This window comes from Agelaius phoeniceus, chromosome 5 (assembly GCF_051311805.1).
Source record: "Agelaius phoeniceus isolate bAgePho1 chromosome 5, bAgePho1.hap1, whole genome shotgun sequence".
In the NCBI taxonomy this organism is placed as follows: Eukaryota; Metazoa; Chordata; class Aves; order Passeriformes; family Icteridae; genus Agelaius; species Agelaius phoeniceus.
This window is the reverse complement of record NC_135269.1, coordinates 34273383-34301191: the sequence shown is the minus strand read 5'-3', so window position 1 is coordinate 34301191 and position 27809 is coordinate 34273383. Positions and strand designations below refer to the sequence as shown.

The window sequence follows — 27809 nt, the reverse complement described above, 5'->3', positions numbered from 1 at the left end:
GTGTTTGCATTGCTTTACTTTGTGATATTCTGCCCTAAAATAAGCCAGAAGGAGGCTGAGGGAGGAGAAGAATGTTGGTCAAGCCCAAGGAACTGTGTGTACAAGAGCCCCAAATTTCTACAGTTGTGTGCTATACCCCTGCCAGCACTTTGCACCCATCAGCAAGATCTGTGCTCCCTCTCGTGGCAGATTCTCATCATAACTCATCCCTGTTAGTGCCAAAATGTTCTTATGCTTAGCTGTGAGAAGCATCTGGTTTCCAAACTTAATGCTACTACATACCAAACAGACTAATGAACACAAATAGCACTGAATTCTCTTTTTTATTGACATTGGGGGAGAAAAATCTTTCACCATCTGATTGACCGAAGTTTGCCAAATAAAAATAGACAAAACAAATGTTAATGTACGTGCAAACATTGCAGATCAAACTGCTAAAAGAAATAACTAAAAGACAGGTCTTGAGCTAAGATCAAGCAGCTGAAAAATAGCAAATAGGTAAATGACTATTAAGTAGGTCTTACTTTGAAACTTCCCATTTAAACAAAGAATAAACAACAATAACACCACCAAATAAAGCCACAGCAGGTAATAGTTGCTCTTCTAAACTTTTATACACTATATATTAATCACTCTGTCTTTCAGTTATTTCCTCTGATAAAACTGACTTTTGTGAAGTCTCAGCAAGGCCATCTTGGCTAAAAGCATAACATTAGACAGGAGCCTGTCTAATGCCCTGTTAGAATGAAGAAATGGTGGGGGTTGGCTTCTTTTTTTTCTTTCTTTTTCTTTGCTGAATATATCTGGAAAGAAGAATCTGACTCTATGCAAATACTAGATTTACTTTTCCAATGCTGGCTGGTGTTTGAAGATCCTGGAACGAAAAGGTGGCTCTTGGTAAAGCAAGATTCTTCTTGGTCCGCAGGTAACATAGAAGAAAGTTTTTGGTTTTTTTTTTACAAATCATGTTTTATTAAATTGCTTTTTATTTTTTTATAAACAGTTCTTCTGGATTTATGTGTTTGTTTTTAATAGGTGAGCCATCATGGTGCTTCTCTGTAGTTATCTAACATTTCCATTTTGTCTTTAGAGGTCCATTTTGGCTTCAGTTCCAGATTATGTCATTCTATTATACATCATCAGAGGCAGGTGTTCAGCTTTAAATATTGACAGATTTTTCTCAGTAGGAACATGTTGAAGCTTCTAACTCTGCTAAACATATTAATTTGACTGTTACAATCCAAAAACTGTAAAAATGGTGGAATGGAAAGATACAAACAGTATTATTGACACTGTATTGTCAAATGTTTGCACTGAGACCCCATGTACCATAGATTTCATTTTTAAAAAATCATATTTATATCCATTTACATAAGACTTACACATTTTAAAAGAAATACATACACAGTAAATACGTAAATGTCTAGTATTTTACAATAAAACAGATGTAACAATGTAAAGATGAGTGGCTTCATTTGATAAAAGCTTTGGATGTGCACTACTGTCAAATTTTTGATGACAGAGATGCTGAGAGAAAAGGGGGAGATTGTTTTTTCTTTTTTTTTTTTTTGTTTAAGTAATTTAGGTACTTTGTATTCATGTTTTAAACTAACCAATACATGAAAGGAACATCATATCTGTTTGTATGATAAACATTATGTGTTCTCTTCCTTATTAACCTGTTCTTGCAGAGTTTTAATGCTCTTTTCCTAAGTAGTGGTAGTGCACTTCAGGTAAAGTAGAAGAAAGAGATGACATCTAAGAAAAAAAAACAAACATTAATTAGCAAGACTTATGATTCTATTTCAGCCTAAAGTTCAATGACAACAGAAAATATACCACTAAGTAAGTAGTTTAGTAACTAAGTTACTAAAATATGGACTTCAAGTATTTGTAGGAGGCATGCGTTTGTTTAATTTTAGATCTGCAACATAAAATTACTAATAATTCATTTTAATCTTTTACTAATTGTCCTCAGTCAACACAGACTGCTGCTTATGTTCATTTTACAGTTGTTTTCCTGCTGTTTTGGTGCAGCACTGGGGTTAGTTTCCTGCATCTGGGGACCTTTGCCTGTTTGGCACAATGTGAAGCACATTCTCAGTGTACAGACATTGCTGATATACTTTGTGGCTCCTCTTCCTAGTTCACTGCAGCTTGACAGCATTTACCTTTTTCACCCTGATGGTTTCTTTGCTGTGGACTAGCTGCTTCCAGCTATCATTCACATCTTTTTGGAACGCTGCTTCTCCATTTGTCTTTACAAATCCTCTTTCGGACCCTTCATTGGTAAAGTATGTAACTGATTTTGCCAAGTCTCCTTTAGTATTTCATTAGAATAAGGAGGAAGTAATATGTTCTATTGTTCCAGCCTGTGGCAAGAAATGAATGACCCTTCTGACTTGGCAATGACAAGTGCTTTAGAAGTTAAAAGTATTGGGAAAGCTTGGATAATGTGAGTGCCAAGTCCACTGCCTATGTAAAGACATTGCAGCTGCTCAGCTGGGCCACCACATCTAGCCACCACAGCAGAAAGCTTGATGGGTCCCATGTTCTCTGTAATACATTTCTTTGCAACATTAAATGGCCAGCACCAGCAGCCTTAATTGTTCTTAAATTTCTGATACCAAGTGCACTAAAACAGGCCTGTGCAGAGTAAGCTCATATAACTGTTCTGAGAATGTCTGCACATGGTTTCTGGCTCATTATGGTTTCAACAAATATTCAAAAAAAAACACCTGAAATGCAGTTTGAAAACATATGAACAGGACACAGCTGCTGTGAACATACACTATACAGACACTGGAAAATTGTACCATACTGATGTTGGTATAAACTGTGTGAACAAGCCTTTGACAGTCTCTGTAAGAGAATGTATCTTACTCTCATAAGAGTAGCAGAATACAAGAATCTGCAGCCTGCTGTAATCACAGGCCATCTGCATTTGTTCCATGTGCAGTCTGTTTGCTGCTTTCTTTTAGGCCTGCTCTTTCTGGGCATGTTCTCCTTTACTACGTAGAAAACTCCCTTATCTCGCTATTGTGTGGTAACTCATCCCGCTATCCTTCCCCTCTGCTGCTTAGTTCCTGCTTTTGTGCATGCAGATAATTCACCAGAGTATCACAGCTGCTGATGTAGTCTAGGCAAGGTTTACAAAAGCCTGAGTCTCTGTCTAAGATGGATCTGGAAAATTTCAGGAGGTATGTTGTAATGAATAATCTTCCCTTTTGTCCAAGTATCAATCAGCTCCTTCCATGAAGAAACTGTTAGTCGGGAACTGTGCTGACAAAATTCTGAAAATTCCTCTGTTGCCCTTCAATCTGATATCTCCCTCTATGGGCAGTTTCCATTTATGATAAATATGTTTCTGTCATTCTTGAGCTGCAGGCAATTTGTTTAAATTTTCAAGTTTGATATAATAGTGAAGGAAATATTTTCCCTGCATGGTTGTTTTTTGGGGAGAGGTGGAGGGGTGGGATGTTGGTTTGATTTTCAATATAATGTACTGGAATCAAAATTACTTGAACTTGCTTCTTGGTTTATTACCTGCATAGCATTTTGAAGTTGCCTTTATAGTAAGTGCATATACTAAAGTTCTAGTTCACACCATCTTGTTCCTTCTCTAAAAGGAGTACATGGTAAGTGAGAAGAGAAATGCTAGTATATTATTGTCAGTTAACCTAATGTATTAGACTTTACATGTAGATGTAAATTTGCATGTAGATGCAAATTTGATATCCTTATAGGCCACTCAAGCATTTAAGTAGGAGAATAGTGGACACGCAGCAAGTGCTGATGTGATACATACTACTGATACTTAAAACACTACCAATACCCCAATAGAAATTGAAGTTAACTTGTATAGCTTGTGTAACTTTAGATACACACCTTTTTGCTCAAAATACATACCTTCCATACATTTATAGTGCTAGAAAAGTCTGCTACTTTACTTTTGTTTGTGCTTTGCTACTTTTTAGATAATTTTTAATATAGTGGGAATAAATGGTTTGGATAATCTTAAATTAATTTTTGTTAGTGTGTCAGTTTTCCATTTCTGCTTTTATTGCACTCTTCAAACCTCACCTCAAGTGCCTGGCCCATTACTGTTGGCCTAAGAGAACTTCTTGGTCATGCTTAATTGCTTCCAACATTGTGATTCTGAAGCTTATAGGAGAAAAGGTTCTCTGCCTTCTATTTCTGTCACCACTGAACCCTGTGAGAGTCCTGTCACTGACTTACTGATGCAATACCATGCTCAAATCTATACATGCATACACATAAAAACATTTCTATAGTTTATGTGCTTCATCATCGTCTTTGTAGATTCAGCTACTAAACTTTGCTTTTTCAGAAAAACCAAACCAAACCAAAACCAACAAATAACCACACCCCGCCAGGGTGTGGTTCAAAAGGGGTGGCTCAAAAGGTCCCATTTTTACTAAGAGGAAGATTTTATACTCTTGCAATCTTTCGAAGTAAGGCTCATGTCATCAGGAGGATCCTGAGCAATCCACTTTTCCCACTGTTAACGTTTGCTATTGCTAAGTATTTTTTGAACCTACACAAAGTTAGTAAAATCTTGACGGCCCCAAGTCTGTCCCAGTCTTGGGAATCAAAACAAAAAAACAGCAACTTGCTTGCAGATCCTTGCATGTCTTGCCTACAATATCCAACAGCTACTAAAGCATATTTGATGTCTGATGAGGTTTTGGTGATATTCAAATATTTTTTTCCAGCTGCCTTGCAATTCCCCAAGTAACTAAATGGAAATTGTTTTAGTGAGAAAATACTAGCATAAAATGGTGCCATATTGATGTAACTACTCATCATGTGTGTATTTTTTCCAAAAGCTGGGACAAAATAGAAAACTGTATTTCCACAGAACTGTGGAAAAGTGACTCTGCGATATTCATAACCCCACTCAAAAGATATATGGTGAAAAATTTAACAAGAATTCCACTACTAAATTTGATCCAAAGTTGCATCCAGCTCAGATAATCCTTTCTTTGTCAGTTCTGAATGATTTGAGAAGTGCAGGAATCTCTGTAATAGATAAATTTTCAAGATTTTCTGTATGGGTAAGTCTATGCAGCTACCTGATGTTCTAAATTGAGCCATAGCTTTAATTAAAAAAAAAAAAAAAAAAAAAGTAAATCTCTTCTGCTTTAGTAGTGTTGACCCCACATTCCAGCTCCTAGTAGAACTCTACCAAGTTCTCATAAATTAAGTTCATTCCCTCTGCCTTCTTCCCAAAATATGGTTGGTAGTGTCCTGTGGACTGAGCTTAAGTCTGTTGTTATGACCAAATGACCGCCCTAGGGAGTCCTTAGTTACATCCTCTGCTCCATGTTGGTTTGTGCTTGGATAATGTGGGGTGTAGTGCAGTCATAAAGAGCTTTCATGATGGCCCCTACAGAATACTCACAACAATTCAGTGCTGGCTTCTTTGCTAGGCCTTGTCAGCATGAGTATGTGCGAACTGTTGAGCTGTCTAACCTCTGCAGTCGTGATGAAGCAACTGCAAATTGGGAAAAAAAAAGGAAACAAACCAGAGCCTCTTTAGAATCATCAGTAAAATATATCAGTCTGATTACCACTGGAAGGGTGGCTGTTAAATTGCTCTGTGGCTTTCTCTAATGTGATCTGAGCATGGTCTAGTTCAAAACTCAGCACTTCTTTATGGCTGATGTACTGTTGGAATCTGTCTAAAGGGAATACAGTTTAAAACTCAATTTTGTCTTTATTTTGTTGTAATTCCTAATGCTCTTACCTATCATGCTGTTTAAATACTATTGCATTCTTACTGCTGAGAGATAGGAAGCCAAATCCTGGATGAAGATACAGGTCTTCAAAATTACTTCCCTTTAAGTCTACTGAGTTCAGTATACCTGGCTCAAGAATTAACTGTCTGGAAGACCTCAAGTAAATCACTAAATCTGCCTTTTGCCTTAGCTCCACATCTGTAAAATGCAGAACATCATCTTCTACATCATACCATGACTAGAAGACGAAATCCCTTAATGTTTATAAGGTTCTTATATATTACAGTAATGTGGGCAATGGAAATGCCATGGAAGCTAGGAGTCAATGGCATTCAGTGATGCAACCAGTAAATTATTCCATCTGTAACTGCAACCATAAAGCACTGTTTTTAAGGGTAAGAAACTCTAATGGAATTCAGATGGCTTTAATGGAATTTAGGTGGCAATACTATTATACCAAGTTCATTATCAAGTTACAGGATGTGATCTCTACAGGTCTCTACAAGTTTGAGATAAGTCTATTTGTAGACTGAATCCTGTCATGATTAAATAAATGGCAGTATTTTAAATGGGGCAGTTTTTTTACTAATATTTCTCAGAACTTCAGGCAGGTATACTTGGCTTTATCTTCCATAAACCTGAAGAAATAGCTGTGATGGGATTTCTTTCCTCTGCCTGCTCTCTTACAATGATTTTTAAATTTTATTTACTTTTTAATTATGATCTGCTTGCTAATTTTCCACTCATTTCTGAGTTTGTGCATCTTTTGGAAATCAAAAGATTTCCAGAGAAAATTCAGACTGTTGTATAGTAACTCAATTAGTACCTGACTTTCAGCATTTGCTAACTACTCATCTGCTGGTGACTGTTAGCAACTTCAGTTATTTGATGGTCAAGGCTAAGCTATTTAATTTGAAAGTAAGATAGGAAAATAAAGGTGATAGCCCTTTCTGATTGTGTTCTCTAAAACACTCCACCTGGGAGAGAGGCTAATAGGATGAAAAATGTGCTTAGATATTATATTCAGTCTCAGTTGAAAGTTAGTAAATTAATTCCAGTCTTTCTGATTGTTTCCTTTACAGCTGTAGAATAGTGAGATTGGCATTTTTTTGTGTTTTAAATAAACACTGTTTGTGTGAAGCAAACCTGAAAAAATCAATAATATGCCAAGTCAGTGCTTTTCCATTCCCTAATTCAAGTTTCCCAGACTCGGTTCACCCTAGTTAACGAATGCAATCGTTGTGGTGCGAGACAGACATGCTTTAAAAGTCAACTTGGCATGCTAGGACAAGGCTGGTGCTTTCCAAGAGGAAGGGCAGGAATGAGTTCGTACCGTCACTGGCCATCTTCCGCGACTGGCCGGATGTGGTGGTGAGCCGGAATCCGGCAGGCAGCGTTTCCGACGCGCCCGGCATCATGCTGATCCCATGGACCTCGCGCGGCGGGAACTGCCGTCGCCAGGAGGGGCCGCGCCTGAAGTTCTTGTCATCGCTCTGTCAACAGAGTTGTGTTTGATAAAGCAAAATGAAGCCTTTTGATTTACCATCCTGCTGTGTGCTATCTCTGCCACTGCCAAATGTGTTCCATAACAACTACCCTGCCCTGCTGCACTGCATCCAGTCACTGTAATGTGTTTGAGACGTGTTTGTAAAAGCTTGAGAAATATTAAATGCTGGGGTGGAAAACTCTTCTTAAATCTTGTGCTCGATATAGTCAAGGGGTTTAGTATCACCTCTATAGAACTTTCTTACACAGTGACAGAAAGTGATTTATTACTGCATTAGGAAGCTTACATAAAGTACTCAAAAATGATTAAACACTCATGTGCATGCACAGAATTCATAGGCATCTGACATTTTCAGCAAATCCTTAAAAGTTTTATTTCTCTTTATGTGCCGAAGTCCAAGACTTAAACATTTTTGCACTGGACTCTTATGTTAAGGTAAATAATTTCCATAGTTGGATTTGAGCTTCCTCTTCCAAGATAATTGCCCCAAATCCCACTCTATTAATAGTGATTAACTTTGAAGAACTTTGAAGGAAAAAAGCAATAATGAACAAACTGAAAAATCTACTTCTTTTCTTTATTTTTAAAAAAGGTCTAAGTGTCCTAAAGAATAGACTGCACAGGCATCCCACCCACACACATCCCCCACCACCTGCTCTAACCAGCAAAACTTCCACTCCATTTTGCATGTTTTCTTTCTGGAAAATGATCATCTTAACGTAAGAGTGCAGTGTCAAATTTAGCATCCAAGATATGTATTGACACAAATACGTAGCCAAGCTGAAGTTACTTTAAAAACTTGATGGGTATTCCTTATTTTTTTAAGCTGTAACTGACTCTCTTTAACAATGTGAAAATTAACATGTCTTCATGCATTCAATTTGATGTTAATGTTTTACTATGATATTTTATAAATACTGAAAATAAAATTAATTACTTCCTCAAGTCGTCTTTCAGTTCCTAGTGCTAAAAGGTTGTTGTATTCTCTCTCAAGGATCTGCCGCGCCTAGAGATACCAAAGTAAACAATTAAAATGGTTGAAGATGAATAAAAGGTAATAATGGGTAGAGATTAACCAGAAGTAGCATAAGCAAATTTACCTGTGTGTTTTGTGTTGGAATCTGTAATAATAAAGCTAAACTGCTGTAGTCAAAATTTTCATCCAGTGCTATAAGTGAACCATGTACACCACTTTCTAGAATATTATTTGCATATTCTCGGAGGCCAATGGCTTGTATCCAGCGTATGACTCGATCATTGCTCCATACCAGCACATCTGTAAGGGTATAACACCAGGTCAGTCTCCTGATGCCTTGAGAACTTCCAAATTGTACAGGTGCATGGGTGTAGCTGTGCATGCACTGTGGATGTCTTACTGCTTTATTTCATACATGAGGAATGCCAGCACTATTCATATAGCTTTAGTATGTCCTATTGAAAAACTCTATGTGATTAATTATCTTCAGGTAATAATGTTTCCAAAGGAGAAATGTGCTTCCAGAGGGGATCTCCATAATGCAATTCTTCCCACTTCCTATATATACCTTTTCAATTTGCAGACAAGATTTTACAGTGCAAAGGCACTGGAGAAGTAGCCATTCCTCAAGGCTTCACATGTGAGTTGTGTATTAAACATTTTGGGAGATGTGTCAGCACCTATCACATACTAACATGCCATAAAGTAAAAGATTAGTTCACTATTTTAGAGGAAAGCTATTTTTAGTACAGAAAGCTCGTAGACTTGTTAAGTCCATACCAATTATGAAGCTAAGGCAACAAAGGAAACCATTTTTGAGGATTCAGCTATTCTGAAAAAGTATCCTGCCCTGCCTGTAAGGTGAAGAAAAAAGTTACTTATACTAATCTTTAGAGTTATAATTGGGAAACATAGTACTGAGTTTTCTTTACTAAGTGATGAGGCTTATTCCTGAACCTTTACAAGTCCAGCTGCTGTGGCTGTTTTGGGAGCAGGATTTCTCCATTGCCTGGCTGAGAGTGTCTCGCTTTTTGGGGTCAGGATCAGCTGAAACACAGTGGCAGGCAGTGACCAAATCCCACCTGGGACCATGAATAACTGACCAATGCTTGACGAGGTGAAGGAGGCTATGAATTATTACCCTTGTCCTAGAAGGAACTGAAGCCACTAGCACTGAAGCCACACTAGAATTTGAGACCAACACCCAATTCCCCTATGTCAGTCTCCAGCTAGACCCACTTGGGCTGACTGGCACTGATCCTGCATGTCCAAGGCAAAGTCTTTGCATTAGTGCATGCCATGATGTGCCTTGAACAAATGCACAACTTTTTTTTTAGCTCTTCTGATCAGCATTGTCCTTGAGAAGTGCTAACTGCTTTAGTCACTAGAGCTGGAAAAGCTCAAAGGAATCAAAGGATTCATTTCTGACAGCTGTAAAAAACCCAGCCAGCCTAATTGTTATATATAAAAAGAACCATGCAGTGAGCTGCAACTGCTCTAGAGAGCTTTACACAGGAAAAAAAAAAAAACCTTTAGAATCAGCTGTGAAATCTTCTAATAAGGCCAGTTTTGTTAGGAAATATTCTTATGCACCAATCAACTGCCTCAGTGGTCAACCCTCCAAGCAGCATTTTCTATGATACATTTTGACATAAGAAATCAAAGGCAAAGGTTTTCAAAAGCTGGGGCATAGGGTCCTGAGTGCTCCCATTTTTTAGCGTTGCCCCCAGCACATCCCACTGAGCTGCACACTGTTTGGCCTTCTGCTTCTGAGCCTGAAAGAGGTTCAGATAAGATCCATATCCAAAACTCAATTTAGCAAAATGTATGTGTGAAACCACCATTCAGAATTCCAGCCCCAATTCAGAAAAGTACTTAACTGTGCCCAATTTAATTTAGGATTTGTTCTGAAGAAAGATGGACTTATGTTAGTTTTGCTTAAAGCACATGCTTAAATGCTTTGCTTAAATGGCATGACAATGGGTTAACAGTGTCAAGCTTCAAAAGAAGAAACATTCCCAGTATTCATTCCCAGCAACTATCACCTTTTATTTCATGCTGACTCATTTCTCTTCGCTTTTCCAGTTCTTTTCTATCATAATTCAACCTCTTTAAACACATGATTCCATATTGCAAGCTTGTTCTGTTATTTAAAGAGAAACATTTACAGAGTTAATAAAGATAATTTTGAAGATGGGAACATATGTAGGATGTATTTCCTGCACTTCACATGAGGTGTTTCATAGTACCCATGTACAAAATCTTGAGAACAGAGGGTAAAAAAACTCCACAGACTTCAGGAATGAAATGGAAAAAAACAAAATGAGTATGTTGGAATAACTGTTTTAGCGTAAGAAACCCAAAGCATTAAAAGAGGTAAAAGATCTGAAAAGGTCAGCCCTTGTGAGCCGTGAAATGTTTTGTCAAATCAGGCTTTAAAAAGTGACAAATCAGACACTATATTAAAAAGAAATCCACTTCTTGTCACATAAACCTGATTCTCCCTAAAGTTTAAATGCCTTTATTTCCATATTTCCAATTTAGCTTCCTAGCTATATCCCTAGGTAACCCAACAACTGTCAAATTGCTTGTATTGTTAACAGCTTTTATGTGCTACACACAATAGCTTTTCATTATTATGAGATCTCAGGGCTTTAAAGCTTAGCCTAGCACTTTCTGATAATTCACACCACTTAAATTATTACTGTTTCTGTATTGTCTAGAGTCTATTGATATATTAATGGTTCCCTGCTCGTTACATAATTTATCTGTACCAGTATCTTGGGTTTTTAGAGACATAATTGCAATGTGGTTGCTATTACTAAAGGAATCTCTCTGAATTCAGATTTCTGACAGTCAGCCCTCTCTTTTCTGTATGTTTTTCCGCACCAAAACAACAGAAAGTGTTTTTATTCTGAGCAGCACTGAGCACTAGAGCAGACACAAAAGCATTTTTACGGATGTAGTTTTTATGCCCACATACCGATGGAAACTATCCACCATTTTGAGGTGCACGCGCAGATCTTTCTTTGTCAGGTGGTCTAACATCCTCGCATCTACCAGGCATTCCATGAAATAACTCCGGTACTGAGGTAAGCCCAGGCTGGGCAGCCATTCGTTACCTATCCATTCATGGTTCATGTCACCATAAGCCAGGGTCTACAGAGAGAAGAAAACGGAGAGGGGGAAAAATTAGTGAGTTTGTTCAAGACTGCATCACAGACTGAAAACAAAATAAGTCTCAAAGAAAGAAATGATGTTGAAAAAAAATTTATGTCTAAAAAAAATTAGTAATTCTGGTTTTGCTTTAACACTGGAAGAGGGAACCACTGTGAGATATTTGTTACAGACAGCAGTTTTGCCTGTTGTATCTTGTTTTCTTATGTAAGTTTTAAGGGATTTTTTTCAATTTTCTGTTTTAAATGCAAGCAGACTTGTTACACAACCAAAATATGTGTGTTTCATAATCCTACTTGCTTTCAATCGACCTTCTAGAATATTTATGCCAGGCAAACCCTGAACTGTTAACTGGTAATACAAACATGGCTCCACGTAATCCACTAAGGCTTGTTTCTGTTTGTGGGGAGAAGGATTTCATAAATAGCCTAATAACACTTCATAGATACACACCTGAAATCCTTTTGAGACTGAAAGTTAATTTCAGTTGTTTGGCACTCAGGCTTACAGTTAAATGAGATATTTTCAGCTGTGAACAGTTTAAACCTAAATCCATCAAATGTAGAGCTCAAGAAATTAATCGAGATAGAAGCACACCAGGCTCCTCCTTGAAACTTTTACCCAGGCTTCATTGTTCAGCTAAAATTTCACTAGGGTGAGGAAGGGACTATATGAAAAAGCCATGCATATGGAGCTATTTTTATATGAGCTTCCCTATTAAAATGCAAAATAGATTTTTACATGTCACTTTTGTTAATTATTTTGTATTACAAAACAGAAAACTAACAAATTGCAAAATTTATACTAACTAAACAGGATCATGCTCAGGTTCACTTTCAAGCCTAACTATGTCTTTGGTTTTGTTTTTAATGTCACAAACAAATGAATAACACAATTAATGCTGGATGGATATATTATCTACGAGGGAAAATATACTCCCCTTACATCTCATTCTTGTAAGATTTTGAAGAGAAAAGGAATGTCATCAGTAAAGATAGCAAGATCGTGTAAGTGTGCATATATTAGAGAGAAAAAGTTTAAAAATGTAGCTAATTGGCAGTTTTAAATAAAATATATGACAGTATTTGTAGGCTGATAACTTGGGTGTGATTTATACAATTGTTCTAAAAAAATTTGGTGTGATTTTAGAAAAGTTAGCTCTCAAATTCATGGCATATTTAACTGTCCTATTCTGAAAAAGGAGGAAAATGCTTACTCTCTAAAACTCTTAACACAGCTTTAGATGGGAGATAGAATATGTCCCTGAAATGTAGTAATTTCTTCTGTGAAAAATATTCATGACATATGTACTTATTTTTGCTTTACCTAAAAAAACTGTCCAGAGAATGTATTCTTTGAGAAGAACTCTAAAATATGTAAATCATAGTTCTGTCATTGAAATACTGTCACGATATTATATTCCACTATGCATATTGATGCACCCAATTATATTATTATCAACTTTCAATTTTAAAAAGTCACATGAAAGATCATACCTGAGCCCAACTGCCTTCTTCAGACTCTTTCTGTATTATCAGCAGGAAGCAATTAGTAAAGCAGGTAAAAAGACAATAAAAATTAGTTATAAAAAGATGTGATTTTCATACGCATGTTAATAAAAATGAAAATATTCACATAAAGCGCACAAATAAAATAACTGGCCAGTGGCAATGTCCTGGGCTAAACTACCTGGAAAATTGTAAGACCAAGACCATAAAATGTAGCTGAAATCATTATATCTTGGTGAAATTTTACAGCATTATTTAAACACTCTTCACAGTTTCACAATTAAAACACAAACATTTGCCTAAAAATTTGGGCATTAGGGATGTAGTTTTTTGGTTCTAGTTTGATTTTAAAACATTAAAAATAAAAAGATGTCTTCTTGAAAATGTATTGTAAAGGAGCTTTTTACATAACATTTTTTATGGAACAACTGTGTTTTTCTGGCTGGCCAGTTAAACAGGATCAACTCTACTTCTTGTCAGTTCAGTGCTGTTATGCTTGCATTTATTTTTACCAACAATAATAAAACTAGAAATGAGCTCAGTTTAAAAAAAATTAGGAGAATTGGCTTCCTTACTGCTGATGAAAAAACTTTAAATACTCTTAACAAGCATAAACTTTGAAGAAATAATTCCTTATTGCATCAAAATTTAGCTCCAGAACTTCTCCCACCATTTATGGATTGGGCTGAATATAAAGTTTGCCAAACTGAAGATAATTTTTTTCAGAGATCGCACTGGAACATTGCATCATATTTTATAAGCACATCTATGGAGTTATGATATAATGTTAACAACCAAAACCTAAAATAACATATATTCCAAACTGAAAAAAAAGAAGTCTTACTTTAGTGTTAAGGGAGAGTTTGACAAAAAGCAAGAAATAAATTACACTCTCCATGCACCTGGAATCAAAGATCATTAATACCCAAGTATGGGCAAGAAAGACTCAGCATTAATGAAAACATGAAGTTGTTTATTGCACCATTCTCAAGTCTTTTCTTATTTCTTTCTATGTCAGCAAATACAAAACACCATTTAGAAGAAGAGGGAGTAGATTACAGGAGAAATGTTGCACCTGTAACCATGACAATTTCATTTCATTAAATGAGGTTTAACAGTGGTTCTGAAACTATTATATACTCTTAAAAGTCCAATACTGGTTTTAGGGTCACGCAATTTTTGTGATGACAATACCATTTGCTGAAATATTATGTAACTGTTCTTTAAATTCAATTTCATTACTCCCTGCAACTTTCTAATGGCATGCTTTGGGATGCATCCTACAGAAGATCCGGCATCTGTGTTAAAGCAGGAGCAGGCCTATTCTCTTTGGAGCACTGAACCATTTGAAGTGGAAGTGGAATGACTAACCGTTTTAGCTGGAGCAGCAAGATTTTCCATTTCTTCATGGGTCACCCAAACATTGCCTGAGGGCTACAGACAGGCCCGCAGGAGGGCAGGTGGGATCCACATTAGGTAAGCAGTGGTAAAGAAGAAAGGCAGCACCACTGTAAGTTAACAGCGCATCACCATCAGCACAAGCACGTTCTTGCCTCTACCGAGCTGCAACTAGAGACAACTTTAGACAACTTGGTTTGTATCTTTCATTAGCGGCTTCTGAACAGATGTCATGGAGTATTACAACTAGAACTGATGGATGAAATCCGGCAGAGCACTGCCACAAAGGAAAGAATAATAGTTAAAGCTGCATTTCATAAACAACTGGCAAATGCAACCTTGAGCTCACAGCTCTGTGCACAGGAAAGCTTCAGCTCCCAAAGATTTTCCAGCCTAAATATTCTGCACAAGTCACAAGCTCATATTGTAATCTAAATAATGAATACTTCTGTTTCTGTAAATACAGAATACTTGTGTTTCTGTAAATCAAAATGTCAAGAAAATTCACTTCTAAAGCTATTTGTCCTCATCCTATTGTTTTTCATCAAATGATTACTAGGACACTGAGGAGAGTCAGGGAGGGAGCATGGATGTGTGCTGTGTTTTCTGGAGACCTGAGATAAATTAACTCCTTTCCTGAGAAAAAGGGGAAGCAGAAAGACTGGAGACTCAGAAATCAATGTACCAGGGCAGGGCAGCTTTGTGTGCACACAGTTACTCAGAAAGAATTAAAAAAACAAGGGAAAACTATTCCCAATGTTTTTAGCTTGAATATAATATTCCCTCACTTCATAAGTGTAAATGCTTTTATGCTTTGAAATATCCTCTTATGCTTTTAAAATCAAAATTAATTTTGTGTACTAATTCAAACATCATATTGAGTCTTTACTGCTTTACTTTGGTAAAATCCACTACAATTCATAATATTACCATGACGATACACAAAACTGTTTTCAGGGAGGAAAGTATCAGACAGCAAACTAAAATATTTAAAGAACATGAGCAAGATGAAGATAAAAGGGCAATCAATGGCAACATTAGTGCTGTTTCCCAGTTACTTATGTAGGTCACAAAGGTATCTGAATTCTAATTTCCACCAAAAATTCTCCATAAATCCAATGAAGACAACATATTACAAAGTAGAAATATTATTAACATAATCATTATTATTGCCTTTCTAGTAAAAATCTGAGTTACACCACTTGAGTGGTGAAGTCTTTGTCCTTCACTTCTGTGCCATGTTTACTATCTGATCCTTGTTTTTGTTAGCCTCCATTGCTTCTTGCATCTCCATTACCATCAGCATATCTCAGCATTAAAAACTTCCCTTTTGTTATCCTATTTCTTTTTGTCCTCATCAGTTTAGCTTATTTTTTTCTGCTTTTTATATATAGCACATTCATTCTTACTCTCCCCTGATCTACTTCCTTGCTCTTTTTGATATATTCCCCTTCCTTTTCAGACTTGTATCTCTGTGTATCTTTACTTGCTTCCCTCCTTTCTGCCACCACTTTCTCTTCCTCACTGAATGCACAGGCTCCACTTCCACTTTCCAGATGCTCCCCTCACACTTCCAATCACTGCTTCTCTTAAAAGCATGAAGAACCTAAAGCCAGCTCATTTGTATTAGATAACATTTGAAAGGGTGGAAAAAGAGGGAATGGGAAAAAGACTCAAAAGACCTGTGTTCCTATATGACCTCTCCCAACACCTGCCTCCCCTCCACCCTAAAAAAAGAAATAAAGAGAACAAACAAACAAAAAAGAGAAATGCAATCTGATTAGGGTGGTAAAGATGATTTGAAGAAAGAGAAAGGCAAAAATAAGGGCAAAATTACAAATAAGATGCTTGATACCAGTTTGGATAACATCAAGGATAATCAAGGATAAAACAATGACTTAAAAAAAAAAGAATATCTGATAAAAGAAAAACATCAGCAATCAACAATCAAGGAAATGATGAACAGGTAGTTCTGAGTCTTCATTAGACAGTTTTCACTGATTGTAAAGTGTGTGTTATCATAGAGCCACTCTGGTACTACAAAAGTTTTTCTGCAGACACCTGTAGGGTGAAGCGGGAAGAAAAAGTTAGCTGAACATGACTCACTGTTCTGGATGTTGGAGGTGCTGATGGACTTGTCAATGATACCATCTCCTGGATTGCTAATCGGAGTTTTAGGCGATGGAGAGGATTGCTGATTCCAATTTCTCTCTGAATCTCAGTGTCGGACAAAGCAGACATGATAGCTCCGCTCTTCACGTTGGCACGGCAGGCAGCGACGTACCAGGCTGGCATCCCTAGCCAGAGCTGCCAAGAGAAGGGACATTTCACCCAAAGCACTGCTTCATCTCCCAAATGAAATTAAAATCATAGAATATCCTCAGCTGGAAGGGACCCACTGGCACAATCAAGTCCAGCTCTTGGCTCTGCACAGAACAGCCTCAAGGATCACATCATGTGCCAAGAGTGTTGTCCAAAAGCTTCTTAAACTGTCAGACTTGGTGTCATGACCACTAATAACCAATTAATTAATGACCAATAACAAACAATTAATTTGTCAGGACACCTATCAGTCTGAATAAGCATGGTAACACACACAAATAAATATGAATATCATGGTCTCTAACAGAACAAAATTGTTTCAGAACCTTTGAAATTGCCATGATTTCATGTGAATTCTTTTTGCTTTTACTGTAATCAGAACTTTAAAGCAAGGCACGCTTTGAATTATTTTTAGAGCTGCCTCCATCCCCTGGGCTACTCCTTTCCCAGGTTTTAATGACCAAGTACTGGCACAAGTCAGTGTTACTGCCTATCTGATAAGATTATGTACAGAAAATCATTTAAGATGAATTAAGTAATTTTTTCACTTTTGTACTAAAATTTGGTTTTCTCTTTTTTAACATGGTGTACCCAAGATGCACAATCTTACATTTCTCAGCTTTTATCTTCTCAGTAGAAATTAACCAAGCCGAGTTCAAATAATCAGGGACAGACTTTACAGTAAATATGGGAACTGGTGTCTGGTGTCACATCCCAGCTAGGAATACTGGTTAGTAGGTGCAGAAAATGGGAGCAGAGCTCCATCACCTATGGATTTAGAAGATATATGCTTTTACTGTCCTTATGTTAGTCTTACTAGCCTAAGCCAGGAACAGCCCCTTTCTTCACCATTTATTCTTTCCTTGTTAAAGGACCTACTGAGTGTGAATTACTCTTGTTTTTCTTAGCTTTCTCATTTCATGCTGCCTCATTAATATGAGTGTCAGTGTCTACAGCTCTTTTTTCCCAAAGGAGGTACTTTCATATCACACATGGTGTGAAGTACATTATGCTTAGCAAAGCCTGTGAGAAGAACATAAGCAGGGAATGCCATAATCACTGAGATTTCAAGGATAACATAATGGAAAACAAATGCACCTAGCTCTGTGCATATCAAATAGGCCATCAGAATTAGCTGATTCCATGGGCTGTCTTTTGTTTTTTCTATTAATAAAGGCTTACTAAAAGAGGACACAAGGTCAAGGAAATGAAGAAATTCACCAAAAAATCTGGAAAGCAGTGATGAATTGAAAGGATTTTCATTTCATTTGACACAGTTGGGGGAAGAAGTGTGTGGTTCTTAAGAGGTTTATACTTTATCTGGGAAATATTTCCATAAAAGACAGCTGTTAGATCACTTTTATGTCACAGGGAAAACAGACTTGACTGTCAAGTGCAGAAGGCTCAGTCAGGCTTTGAGTCCTGAAGAATCACAGAGGTTGAGACATGACTGCATTGTTTGAGTAAGTCCTTCCCACAGATGGGATTAGACACTACCATCCATCCAGTGCTAGTCTGAACCTAAAAACATGATCTGATTCCAACAAACTGTTACAAAATACAAAGTTTCATGAAAGAAAAAAAACAAAAAACAAAAACCAAAAATAATGTAGATGACACCCAGCTGCACTTAAATGGCCATGAAAAAGCCATGCATAGCTTTAAAATTTATTTCATCACCTCATTTATTTTAATATTAATTTTTTTCACACATACACTTGGAAAGCAGAAAAGCATAAACACTGGGAATTATTCACCCTGCAGAAATAAACTGTCTGCTGCTCATTAGGTAAATTATTTCTTTAACAAAATAAGTAAATTCTTTAAAAAAACAGCTGCCTAGCAGAAAACGATGTTACATGAAAAGTCTCTCAAAAGAGAAGTCAGAAATCATTCTAGACAGAGAACTCAGATATTGAGAGCAATATACTTTTCCAGAATTAAGAAAACACAAAATTCTTAAATTGTTTCTCAACTATGTCTGTGCTACATACAAACAACAAGAATAAATGCTAAGGCTGAAAAGCTCTATGAAGTTTGAAAATTTCATAATATACTTCTAAATTGTGAGTATTTTTCTCCTTTAATATTTGCTTTATTCTGTAGTTGAAGTGACACATATTTTTCTTTAGGAGAGTATGAAATGTACTGATGCTCACAGAATAAACACACTAGTCCTATCCTTATATATTTTTGTCATCAGTTTTCAATCTGCACTGACTACTGTGACATAAACTTCCTGTTGAGCTCTCCTGTGCTACTGTCATCATATTCCCCAAGAACTTCACAGATCCTGATTTCTCTTTACAGCCCCTCTCTTAGACAGTGGGAAGCATATCCTATTTTTCAGGAAAGAATCAAGGAGAAAAAAAAGTAGGGCTTAACTTGTCAAAAACTGCTTGAAACTTCAGATCTCCTTGAAATATGAGGGTATTGGTATGCAGAAATTACAGACTTTTGTATGTGCATGTCTCCAGCAAATCAGCCTTTACTGTGATACTAAATATTTCTGACTGATATAAATCTGGTTACAGAACTCCTGAAGTCATATGACAAAGCAAAGTAGTGGCCAAATAAAGGATCGTTCCATATTAACAGAGATTTTTTGGGAATGAGGATATAATCCTGTTTTCAAAGATCATACACAAATGCTTGCATTGACTTTCTGCAGTTTTCATTTTGTATTTTTCATTAGGTACCCTCAGCAATTCCAATGTGAAGCTGAAATTTTGTGGACACTAGCTGCTTTCATTTCTCATCCTTCATTTATTCACTAGCAAATTTCTGTTAAAGGTTTGGAGAGGGATCTCTTTTTTCTATTGCAGGGGAAAACTTTTACCAAGTCTAACTGATGATCAATGGATGGTAGCTAGAGCAGGCAGGAGAAAAGTTGTGAATAGGTAGAGATGCTTGGTATAGTAAGGAATAGACTTGTTCTTTGAGCCAACAAAGAGTTTGTATCTGCACTGAAGTGTTTCAGCCTTGCTAAATAAAAGTGACTGTGGATTTGTATAAGAACATTCTTACTTTCTGCAGCCTTCTCCCTTCAGCATCTGTGTATGTTTTTTTTGAGCAGTTCCTTCACCTAAAACATTCATTGATTACTTTGTCAAAATTGATGACAGCTCTGGTGAATGTTTTTTCTTCTTGATTTCCAAAACCCATTCATTTAAGTCCTCCAAAGTACTAAAGGACAGCTCTCTGCACATTGGAGTTCAGATATGAAGGCACTGCCTATCAAAGCAGGGGATTTCAACCTGGGTCTCCCACACTGCAGGTGAAAATGGTGAGTGGAACTCTTTTTTTCCCATTATGTTTTTAAAATGCAGAAAGCTACAATTTCTTCACATTTATTTAAAGTTAGTAAATCATTCTACAAAAAATATCTGTGGAGTTCCTAGACATTTAGAGACTGAGTAATTCAATGATTTAAAACTTTGGGATTCAAGCGCATTTCTGGTCCTCATCCACTGTGTAAATCTGTCTTACTTTTTTCAGCTCTAGTCTCTAATTTACACCATCCTGTGTCAAAGCCCACGTAGTGCTGATGGCACAGTGCACAGTGGGAGAGGAAGAGGCTGCAACAGTCTCTTTTAAGATTTGTAAGGACACAGAAGCAATCCACAAATGTGACTCACATTTTCAAGTTATGGCCAACACTTACCTCCAGCCAGGCAACCACTGTCGGTCCATCCCACTGTGCAAAAGGCAAACCTTTCCTCCGAGCCTCTTCCAGAAGTTCATGTCTAAAAATGGATCAAGAAATGGTAAATATGTGCAGTTATGTGTTGGGACAAAAAGATGCAACTCTGCCTTTTTGTGAAGGGTAATAACAGTGAAGCACAATGACAGGCATAGAAAAAGCACAGAACACACCAGTTAACAATACAGCTCTTTCTCCTGTTGAACGTACTCTCAATCTATTCCCAATTCTTCATTTTTTCTACATCCTTTGAAATATCTAACGTACAAAAGGCAAGGTTTCTGTGTCTTCTTTAGCCAAAGCAATAAAAAATCAGTATACCCTATAATAAAGGGGTATTCAAAACAGACATTGCTGAAGAGAAAACTGAGGGACTCCTGAGACTAACTTATCTCTGATCTGGTAATGACTCAGTAAGGCCCAGAAGTGGCAACTTCTAGACATGAACTACACATGGATGAAATGCAACTGGATGTGAGAGATGTTTGTGTTTGAAACACTAAGCCAGCTGTACCAGCTATGTACAGTGCTAGGGCCTGTGCAGTACAGCTATTCTGTACCTTAAATGTGCCATCTCTGGCTATTTAAGAGGTGATTGTATCTTTGGTAGTTCCATGTTTGGATCTTTTTATTTATTTTATATAAAATAGTTCTGTATGGTTTGCTGATGTATTTTTTATAATTATAGAATTGATGTGATTTCTCAATTTTACATATATATATATAGATGTCTGTCTATTGAGTTGATCAAATACCAATCCAGCTCCTGTATCTGCAGTTTTTCTGGACTAAAACTGGTGTATATGTAAAACATCATTCTCAAAGCCTAACTGATAGTTTTAATATGGCTGTATTAAATATTTGGTATAGTTACATATAAACTAGTCAGCTAGACTACCAGGAAAATGCTCTGTATTAAAAACATTCAGCTGTTTCACCAGACATTTCCACTGTGGTGATGGTGTAGAAAAAGCAGTCCTTCAAATGTCTTTTTTTCTGGTATTTAACATGTTTTCAGCTGCCTCCCACTGAGCAAACCACAAAAGAATGCTCTCTGCAACAAGCTGTAGTGAAAAACAAATTAGACAAGGGACTATGCTAATGTAGTATTAAAATTTGCTTACATTCCCAAATAACAAGAAAATCTTGGAATTATGACTTCAATTTTTTTCTGTCCTCCTTTATTACTACAGCCTTTGTGGTTCAGTTATCCCTTGACAATTTGTCACTGCCTCAGCAGCCTTTCAAATATATGTACTATAAAATCACAGCAGATAAAAACAATGGAGTGATTTTACTTGTAAGGAGTAGTCCTTTGGGGATTTTTGCATTGCCAAGGGGCCACACTGAGTGAATTTGGGTTTAGCAGAAAATAGAAGTCAAATAATAGATTTTGCATACAGGTTTAAATCCCTGGCTCTGAATATTTATGGAAAGCAAGCTGCTTTATTTTCTGAGCTTATGCTGTAGTAATACTTAACATTACAAATACTTGACAGCATTACTGAAATTGATACAGCTTCTCCTCCCACGCAGCCTTTGCAGCAGACCTTTCCTTTGTCACTGGGATATCCCAAGCCACTGTGGAGCAATCCTTGATTTCTGTTAACTGAAATCCTTGATTTCAGTAAAACAACTAGTTGTTCTCTGGGTACACGAACACCCTGTTACCTTCAGCAGCTGATGGGGATGCAGGAATGCCAAATTCCCAGGGAGATAAGTAGTAAATGCCTATGAAAGGTATTCACCTGCCTGCTTAGGAGAGCAGAATTAAGGCATGGCCAGACTTGTACACATCCCAGCTACCTGTGGATTTAGGTTGCTGCCTTCCCTCAGGGTTGGTTCTGCAGGTGGTACAGTGGTGCTGTCCCTCCCACAGATGCTACAACAGGACTGCAGGTCTCCTGCTGCTACTAGCTCTGACAGCTGGCATGGCCACCCTTAGGGAGACACAAGCTTTCAGGAATGCCCCTTTTGGTGTCCCATGGCAGAGCACGGGCTGCACAAAACCCTGTACAACGTGCTCCTTCCCTACAACCAGCCCAAGCCTGGGGAGCAGCCCCTTCTGCAGCTGGGAGTCCATCCCTGGAGGAACCTGATCCCAGAGTTTCTTTGATCTGAGCTGTTCTCTTCAATCATCCCAGCTGAAAGAGCAGGGCTGGTTAACATGTTAAGTAGAAAATGAGATCATGCCTTTGAGGGTCACTGGCCTTCCTTGCTTGTGTTGGTCTCCTGCTCCAAGCAAGAAAGCAGCAGCACCTGGACTACAAGGAGGTGGGAAGGGAGTCTGGGCCTCTTGAATTTGGTGTTAAACCTCTGTGTGGCTTCAGGAACTGAGATGCCTGAAGAAGAGGCATTGGCATTTCAAGTTCTTACTTCCATGAAAAACTCAGTTCCTTTATACTGGAATTACAAAGCACATATTTCTAGGGAGTCTTCTGTGACTTTGCAACATCTGTACAGCCTGAGGCTCGGTGTGGAGGCTTACAGTCATTCCAGTGATTCTCAAACCAATACATTCTCCCAGAGTGGGAAAGCACTTCTGTTACTTCAGGGGCAGTCTGGCTCACAGAGCAAAAGGAAAATAGAGCTGTGGTTACTGATTTCAGCTCAAGAAAATGAGGATAGGCCAGAAATGAGATGCCATAAATATATGTGGGTGTATATATATACATATATATATATGTGCTATAGCCAAAGCCTTTAGTTTGATAAACGTAATCCAAATGGTCTTTGCATGTAGAAGGAAATTGCTCTGAATTGAAAATACTTTTAGCATAAAGATAAAAATCCTGTACTCAGACATGCATATGAATTATAGCCATCATAAGGGTTTTGCCTCCCTCATCGATGCAGAAGGATAGTAAAAGGACTTTTATAACATTTTCTTGCCTTAAAAAGAATTTAATGCTTAAAAACTTATGATTTCTTCCTCAGATGATTCTTATAAACAGCACTGCAATATTAAAGTTAATGGAAATTATAATTTACTTTTGGAACATTAGTTTTTGACTACTTCTTAATACAAACTAGGAGATCTGTGAAACCTGAACCTTCAAGCCTTCAAACCTGAACCTTTATGAGCCAACCTAAACTCAGAATTTCTATTTTTCAACTAAGAGATACATTCTTAAGTTTGCAGTCAGTGAAAACCCTAATGAATGGTGTATCTGGGGTTTTTTTTGGTCATATGAACCAGCACTATAGAAAAAAAAAAATCCACTCTTTCATTAAGTTAAAAGTATCATGTAGGAAAAAATATGCATTGTTTTTACCAATTGTGCAAGTCACCTGAAAAATGAATCCAGTGACCTGCCTGTTTTGGAATAGAAAACAATATTTTAGAATGGACAAGATGTTGTCTACAATTGTCCTTATGGGATAGTCACTGGCTTCCTGGAAACAGAAGAACCCCAAAGCAAAATATTGGTAACTGCAGTTCAATTTTCCTTGCAAACACATACAACTGATGACAGGAGGAAGAAGGGACAAATGCCCTAGAGCTTATCACTCCCTCTTCCCTTCATTACAAATACAGTGTTTGGGAGATCATGAAAAGCATTATACAGACAATCCAACTTGGAAGGTTCTTCTCAGGGGAACTGGGGATTTTCCCCTCCTCAGACTTTGTCAGAAGAGTACTCCATGTTACAATGTGTCCATGTTGCATTGGTGAGGAGGAAGGGGATTAAAATGCAATTATTTCCACGCTTGCTTAGGTTTTTGGCAGCATATGAAAACAAGGAAAAATTGACATTAATTAGGCATTACTAGAAATTACATTATTTTGCAGATAGGGGTTTAAACCACTTACTACCACTGTAATGAATTCCAAATTAAAGCCATATTTTAAAATATAACATTATTACTAAAGAACAAAATCTTCTTCCTGGAGATATTATGGGAGTAACTGGAATATGCTATTTAAAATATATCATTACTCTGAGCCTGGTTTTGTAAAGTCTGGAAATTCCATGAACATCAACTGTTTAACATCAATCCAACACATTGAGAAATACTTTGCGTGTTTTAGGGAGCGCCATGTAAAGTGGGCTGTTTTCACATTTTTATCAAAGACAGTAAGGAAAAGTCATATAATGTCAACTTGTGTTGTGAAGCTGTGTGTTGGAGAAGCAGAGTTGCTTTCCTAGCACTTACTTCTGATGTTTAATCCTCCCCAAAATAACTTGCTATGGACACTGTTAACACGGGGCCATTTGCCTCAGCACCACTCATCCAACGAGCCAGGTACAACAAACTGCCCAGATCAACCTAAAAACCTGAGAGCACAAATTTCTCATAGCAGGGGACTGACTTCTGAATGCTTCAGTAATCCCTTGGAGAGGAGAAGTACATGGAAGCAATAGGAAGGCAGAAAAAGTGAATGAAATTATGTTACTATCCTGCAAATCTACTTCATATGTATTCCCTCATACCAAGGAAATTCTAGCTCTGTATCAGCAGCTGTCATCAATTCATTGCATAAAGCCCAATGAACTTTATTAAAAACATTAATAATCTTTAAATAGAACTTGTGTAGGATGTTAATGCTATCTTGACTTAAAGTGTGTCATTCAGTGGCATTCAATTTTCTTCATGGACACAAGGCTGCCGCCCATGAAGCAAACAAGCAAAGACAGCTCAGGATTTCTAACACACATAAAGCAAACACTCTGTGCAATACACGACACCCAGACATTGTCTTGATGAAATGTAAACAATACTTCAACACAGATCTCCATATTTCTGCAAGTAATAGGATTTACTCTGATATCTAATAGTGTTCATGTGAAAAGACCTCAGGGATATTATACTGCATAAAATATATAATGTCTCTTAATTAAAACATAATCATAAATGTGAGATAAATTGACAAGGAGTCACAGTGAAGTCAAGAGCCAGATCATGTTTGTAAAACACAAGCAGAATTGATTTAAAAATTTGGCTAATGGGTAATTTAGCTTGTGAAATGGCCTTTAGTCACAGACATTTTCTCAAACACAAAACAGATTGAGGTTTTTACCTAGCAGGTCCTCTGACTATGAACTGACATTATTATGGTTATTGCTATCACCAATATTAAAATGTTTCATTTATGACAAAGTACTGCATATGATAGGTTTCTAGAAGAGAACCAGACAGAAAAGACAGACCAAATATCTTGCATTTATCTGAGTAATCCTATGATTTCAAGGTAAGATTAAAAACATCTGCCGCTTGAAATCTAACATACATTCAAAGTCTGAAAAAAACAGGAGACAGGATTTCTAATGAATTAAACTGGAATTAGATTTTATCCTTTCTATTGTCATTTGCCAACTATTTAAGACATGCCAGAATCCTGTAACTCAGGACATTGCATGAAAAAATAAAAGTTGAATTTGTATAAGTTAATAATATCTAATAAAAATATCAAGTTACATTTTCTATATATAGAAACATTTTCTATAGAAACATTTTCAAGATACATTTTCTACATATACTTGTACTTTCTGCAAGACTATAAATGGATTTAAAGTAGGAAGTGGAGTGGGAGGTTGGGGAGAGACTCAAGAGTTCTTATTGCCACACAATGCAGATTTAATTTAATCTGAAAGGATCCAACTGACTTAAAGACTGCACTAATTAAAAAGTATGCCAGATCCTGTTTGAACTTTGACACTTAAGTGATCTGGATTTTAAATTATTGGAAACCCTTGTTCTCCTTTCTGATATCAAATATCAGGTCAGATTGGAAACAATGGACAAAATTCAATCTCCAATATTTTACAAAATGTTCTATATTCAACTTTAAGGAGTTTTCAGAAGAAAAATGACTGAAATACAGAAATCAAGATGGAAGTAATAAACAGAATGTTTTTAAATCTATAAAATAAGGAAGTATAATTTCCACAGTCTTCCAGCTTAGAGAATAATAGTGCTGTGGATGCTGTTAGGAGTACATTTAAGCTGTACGCAAACTGAAGGGCAGCATTCTTTTTTTCTGAAGATATTTATTAGGCTAAGTGAAGCACATTCAGGAATGGATAAGACAAACCCTGACAAATAGATCTTCAGAGGGCAATTATTAAAAAGCAAATAAAACTATGAAATGAGCAGACTTGCATAATACACAGTCTTTCAATCTTGTGTGTATTGTACTACATCAGAGACCCTCAGTGGTCCCAGGCTGATCAAATGTTATCAAATCTGTTTTTATAAAGCAATTTCATAATCACATATTATAAATCAATGTGGTAACCCTTGTTCAAAATTAAGTTTTGTACCCTTTCACCTACTGAAATTTCCTCCTTAAGTCTGCAAATTCTTATTCAAGAAGAAATAACATTTCTACAATAGATCAAAGAAGAGATGAAGATTTTAAACTTGATACCAGGTTAATTGCTAAAACCAAAACAAAGAAGAAAATGAACTGGTGAAAGAGAAAACAGTAAAATTATATGCACAAATAAAATATTTTTGCATATATGTTTGCTTTGAAACAACAACAGTGTTCAAACACAAAAAAATTTTGTGTACTGTGTGAGTCTTTTGTGATTCAATTAAACAGAATTCATGCCTTACCAGCATTTGTTAAACCCATAATTTTTCCACTGACTTTAACTCTCAAATGTCTTTGTGATTCTGGACTTTAGACCTCCCAAAATGTGTTTATTAAAAAAAAAAAAAGACAGAAATTATCTCCAAGTCGTTAACTCATTCTGTCAAACACTTCAGGAGCAAGTCCTGATCTAAATTTGTGTATGGTTTCAAGGTTTTCAGTTATTCTGAGTACTTTGAAAGCTTTCATTTTTTTTGCATGGATTCAGTTTCAGTTTTCTGAATGGATTTGTTACATAAGATTCACGGAAAAACAAAAAAAAGTAGGAATAAAACATAGAAAATAAACATGGTGCTGAAGATTAATATGTTCAGCAACCATGGCATTTTAACTTACCCAGATATGCTTTTCATGAGATGAAGAGAGATGAATGGAAAAAAAAAGCACATAAATGTTAATGAACATATAGTAGTCCATAAAAAAAATAAATAGTATGATAGATAAAATAATATAACCATTATAACTACAGAAATCTTTGTAACTGATCTTTCAATGCTTTAGAAAACTTAAGTGCTCTTGTGAGGAGCAGATTAAATTGTCAAAATGAGACTTTCATTAAACTCATGGTGGCTGTTTATTAGGAACCACTCAGCACAGCACATCTTCCATCAACCATACATATTCATGCCAAAGATCTGTAAACACAGCAAATGTGGAGTAGGTTTTCAAATCAAAGCTTTTTGCTTAGATTTGAATAATTTCACAAGGGTAATTTGTGTAACCCTAAAAATCTTGAAAATCCCAAACCTGTGGATTTAACCAAATTACCACCGACACACAGTAAAATTGAGTGGGCTACATACCAAGGTTTACTTTTCTATGTGCACTTTAACAATATTTTAGCAAAATATATCA

At 36.7% G+C, this 27809-nt stretch overlaps 1 protein-coding gene across 9 annotated transcripts in view; it reads right to left on the bottom strand.

Moving 5' to 3' along the window:
• Positions 1-304: 304 nt before the first annotated feature.
• Positions 305-27809, bottom strand: part of PPFIA2 (PPFI scaffold protein A2) — a 290351-nt gene continuing 262846 nt past the window's right edge. For all 9 annotated transcript variants that reach the window (XM_054631393.2, XM_077178786.1, XM_077178785.1 and 6 more), the window contains 11 exons: positions 20315-20396; positions 16435-16635; positions 14302-14364; positions 12919-12948; positions 11229-11404; positions 10291-10388; positions 8370-8545; positions 8207-8275; positions 7096-7255; positions 5426-5518; positions 305-1758 (listed from right to left, as the gene is read on the bottom strand). In XM_054631393.2, the coding sequence (XP_054487368.1) occupies positions 5460-5518; positions 7096-7255; positions 8207-8275; positions 8370-8545; positions 10291-10388; positions 11229-11404; positions 12919-12948; positions 14302-14364; positions 16435-16635; positions 20315-20396 (1114 nt within the window). In that variant the 3' untranslated portion in view covers positions 305-1758; positions 5426-5459. The remainder of the gene's footprint in view (positions 1759-5425; positions 5519-7095; positions 7256-8206; positions 8276-8369; positions 8546-10290; positions 10389-11228; positions 11405-12918; positions 12949-14301; positions 14365-16434; positions 16636-20314; positions 20397-27809) is intronic.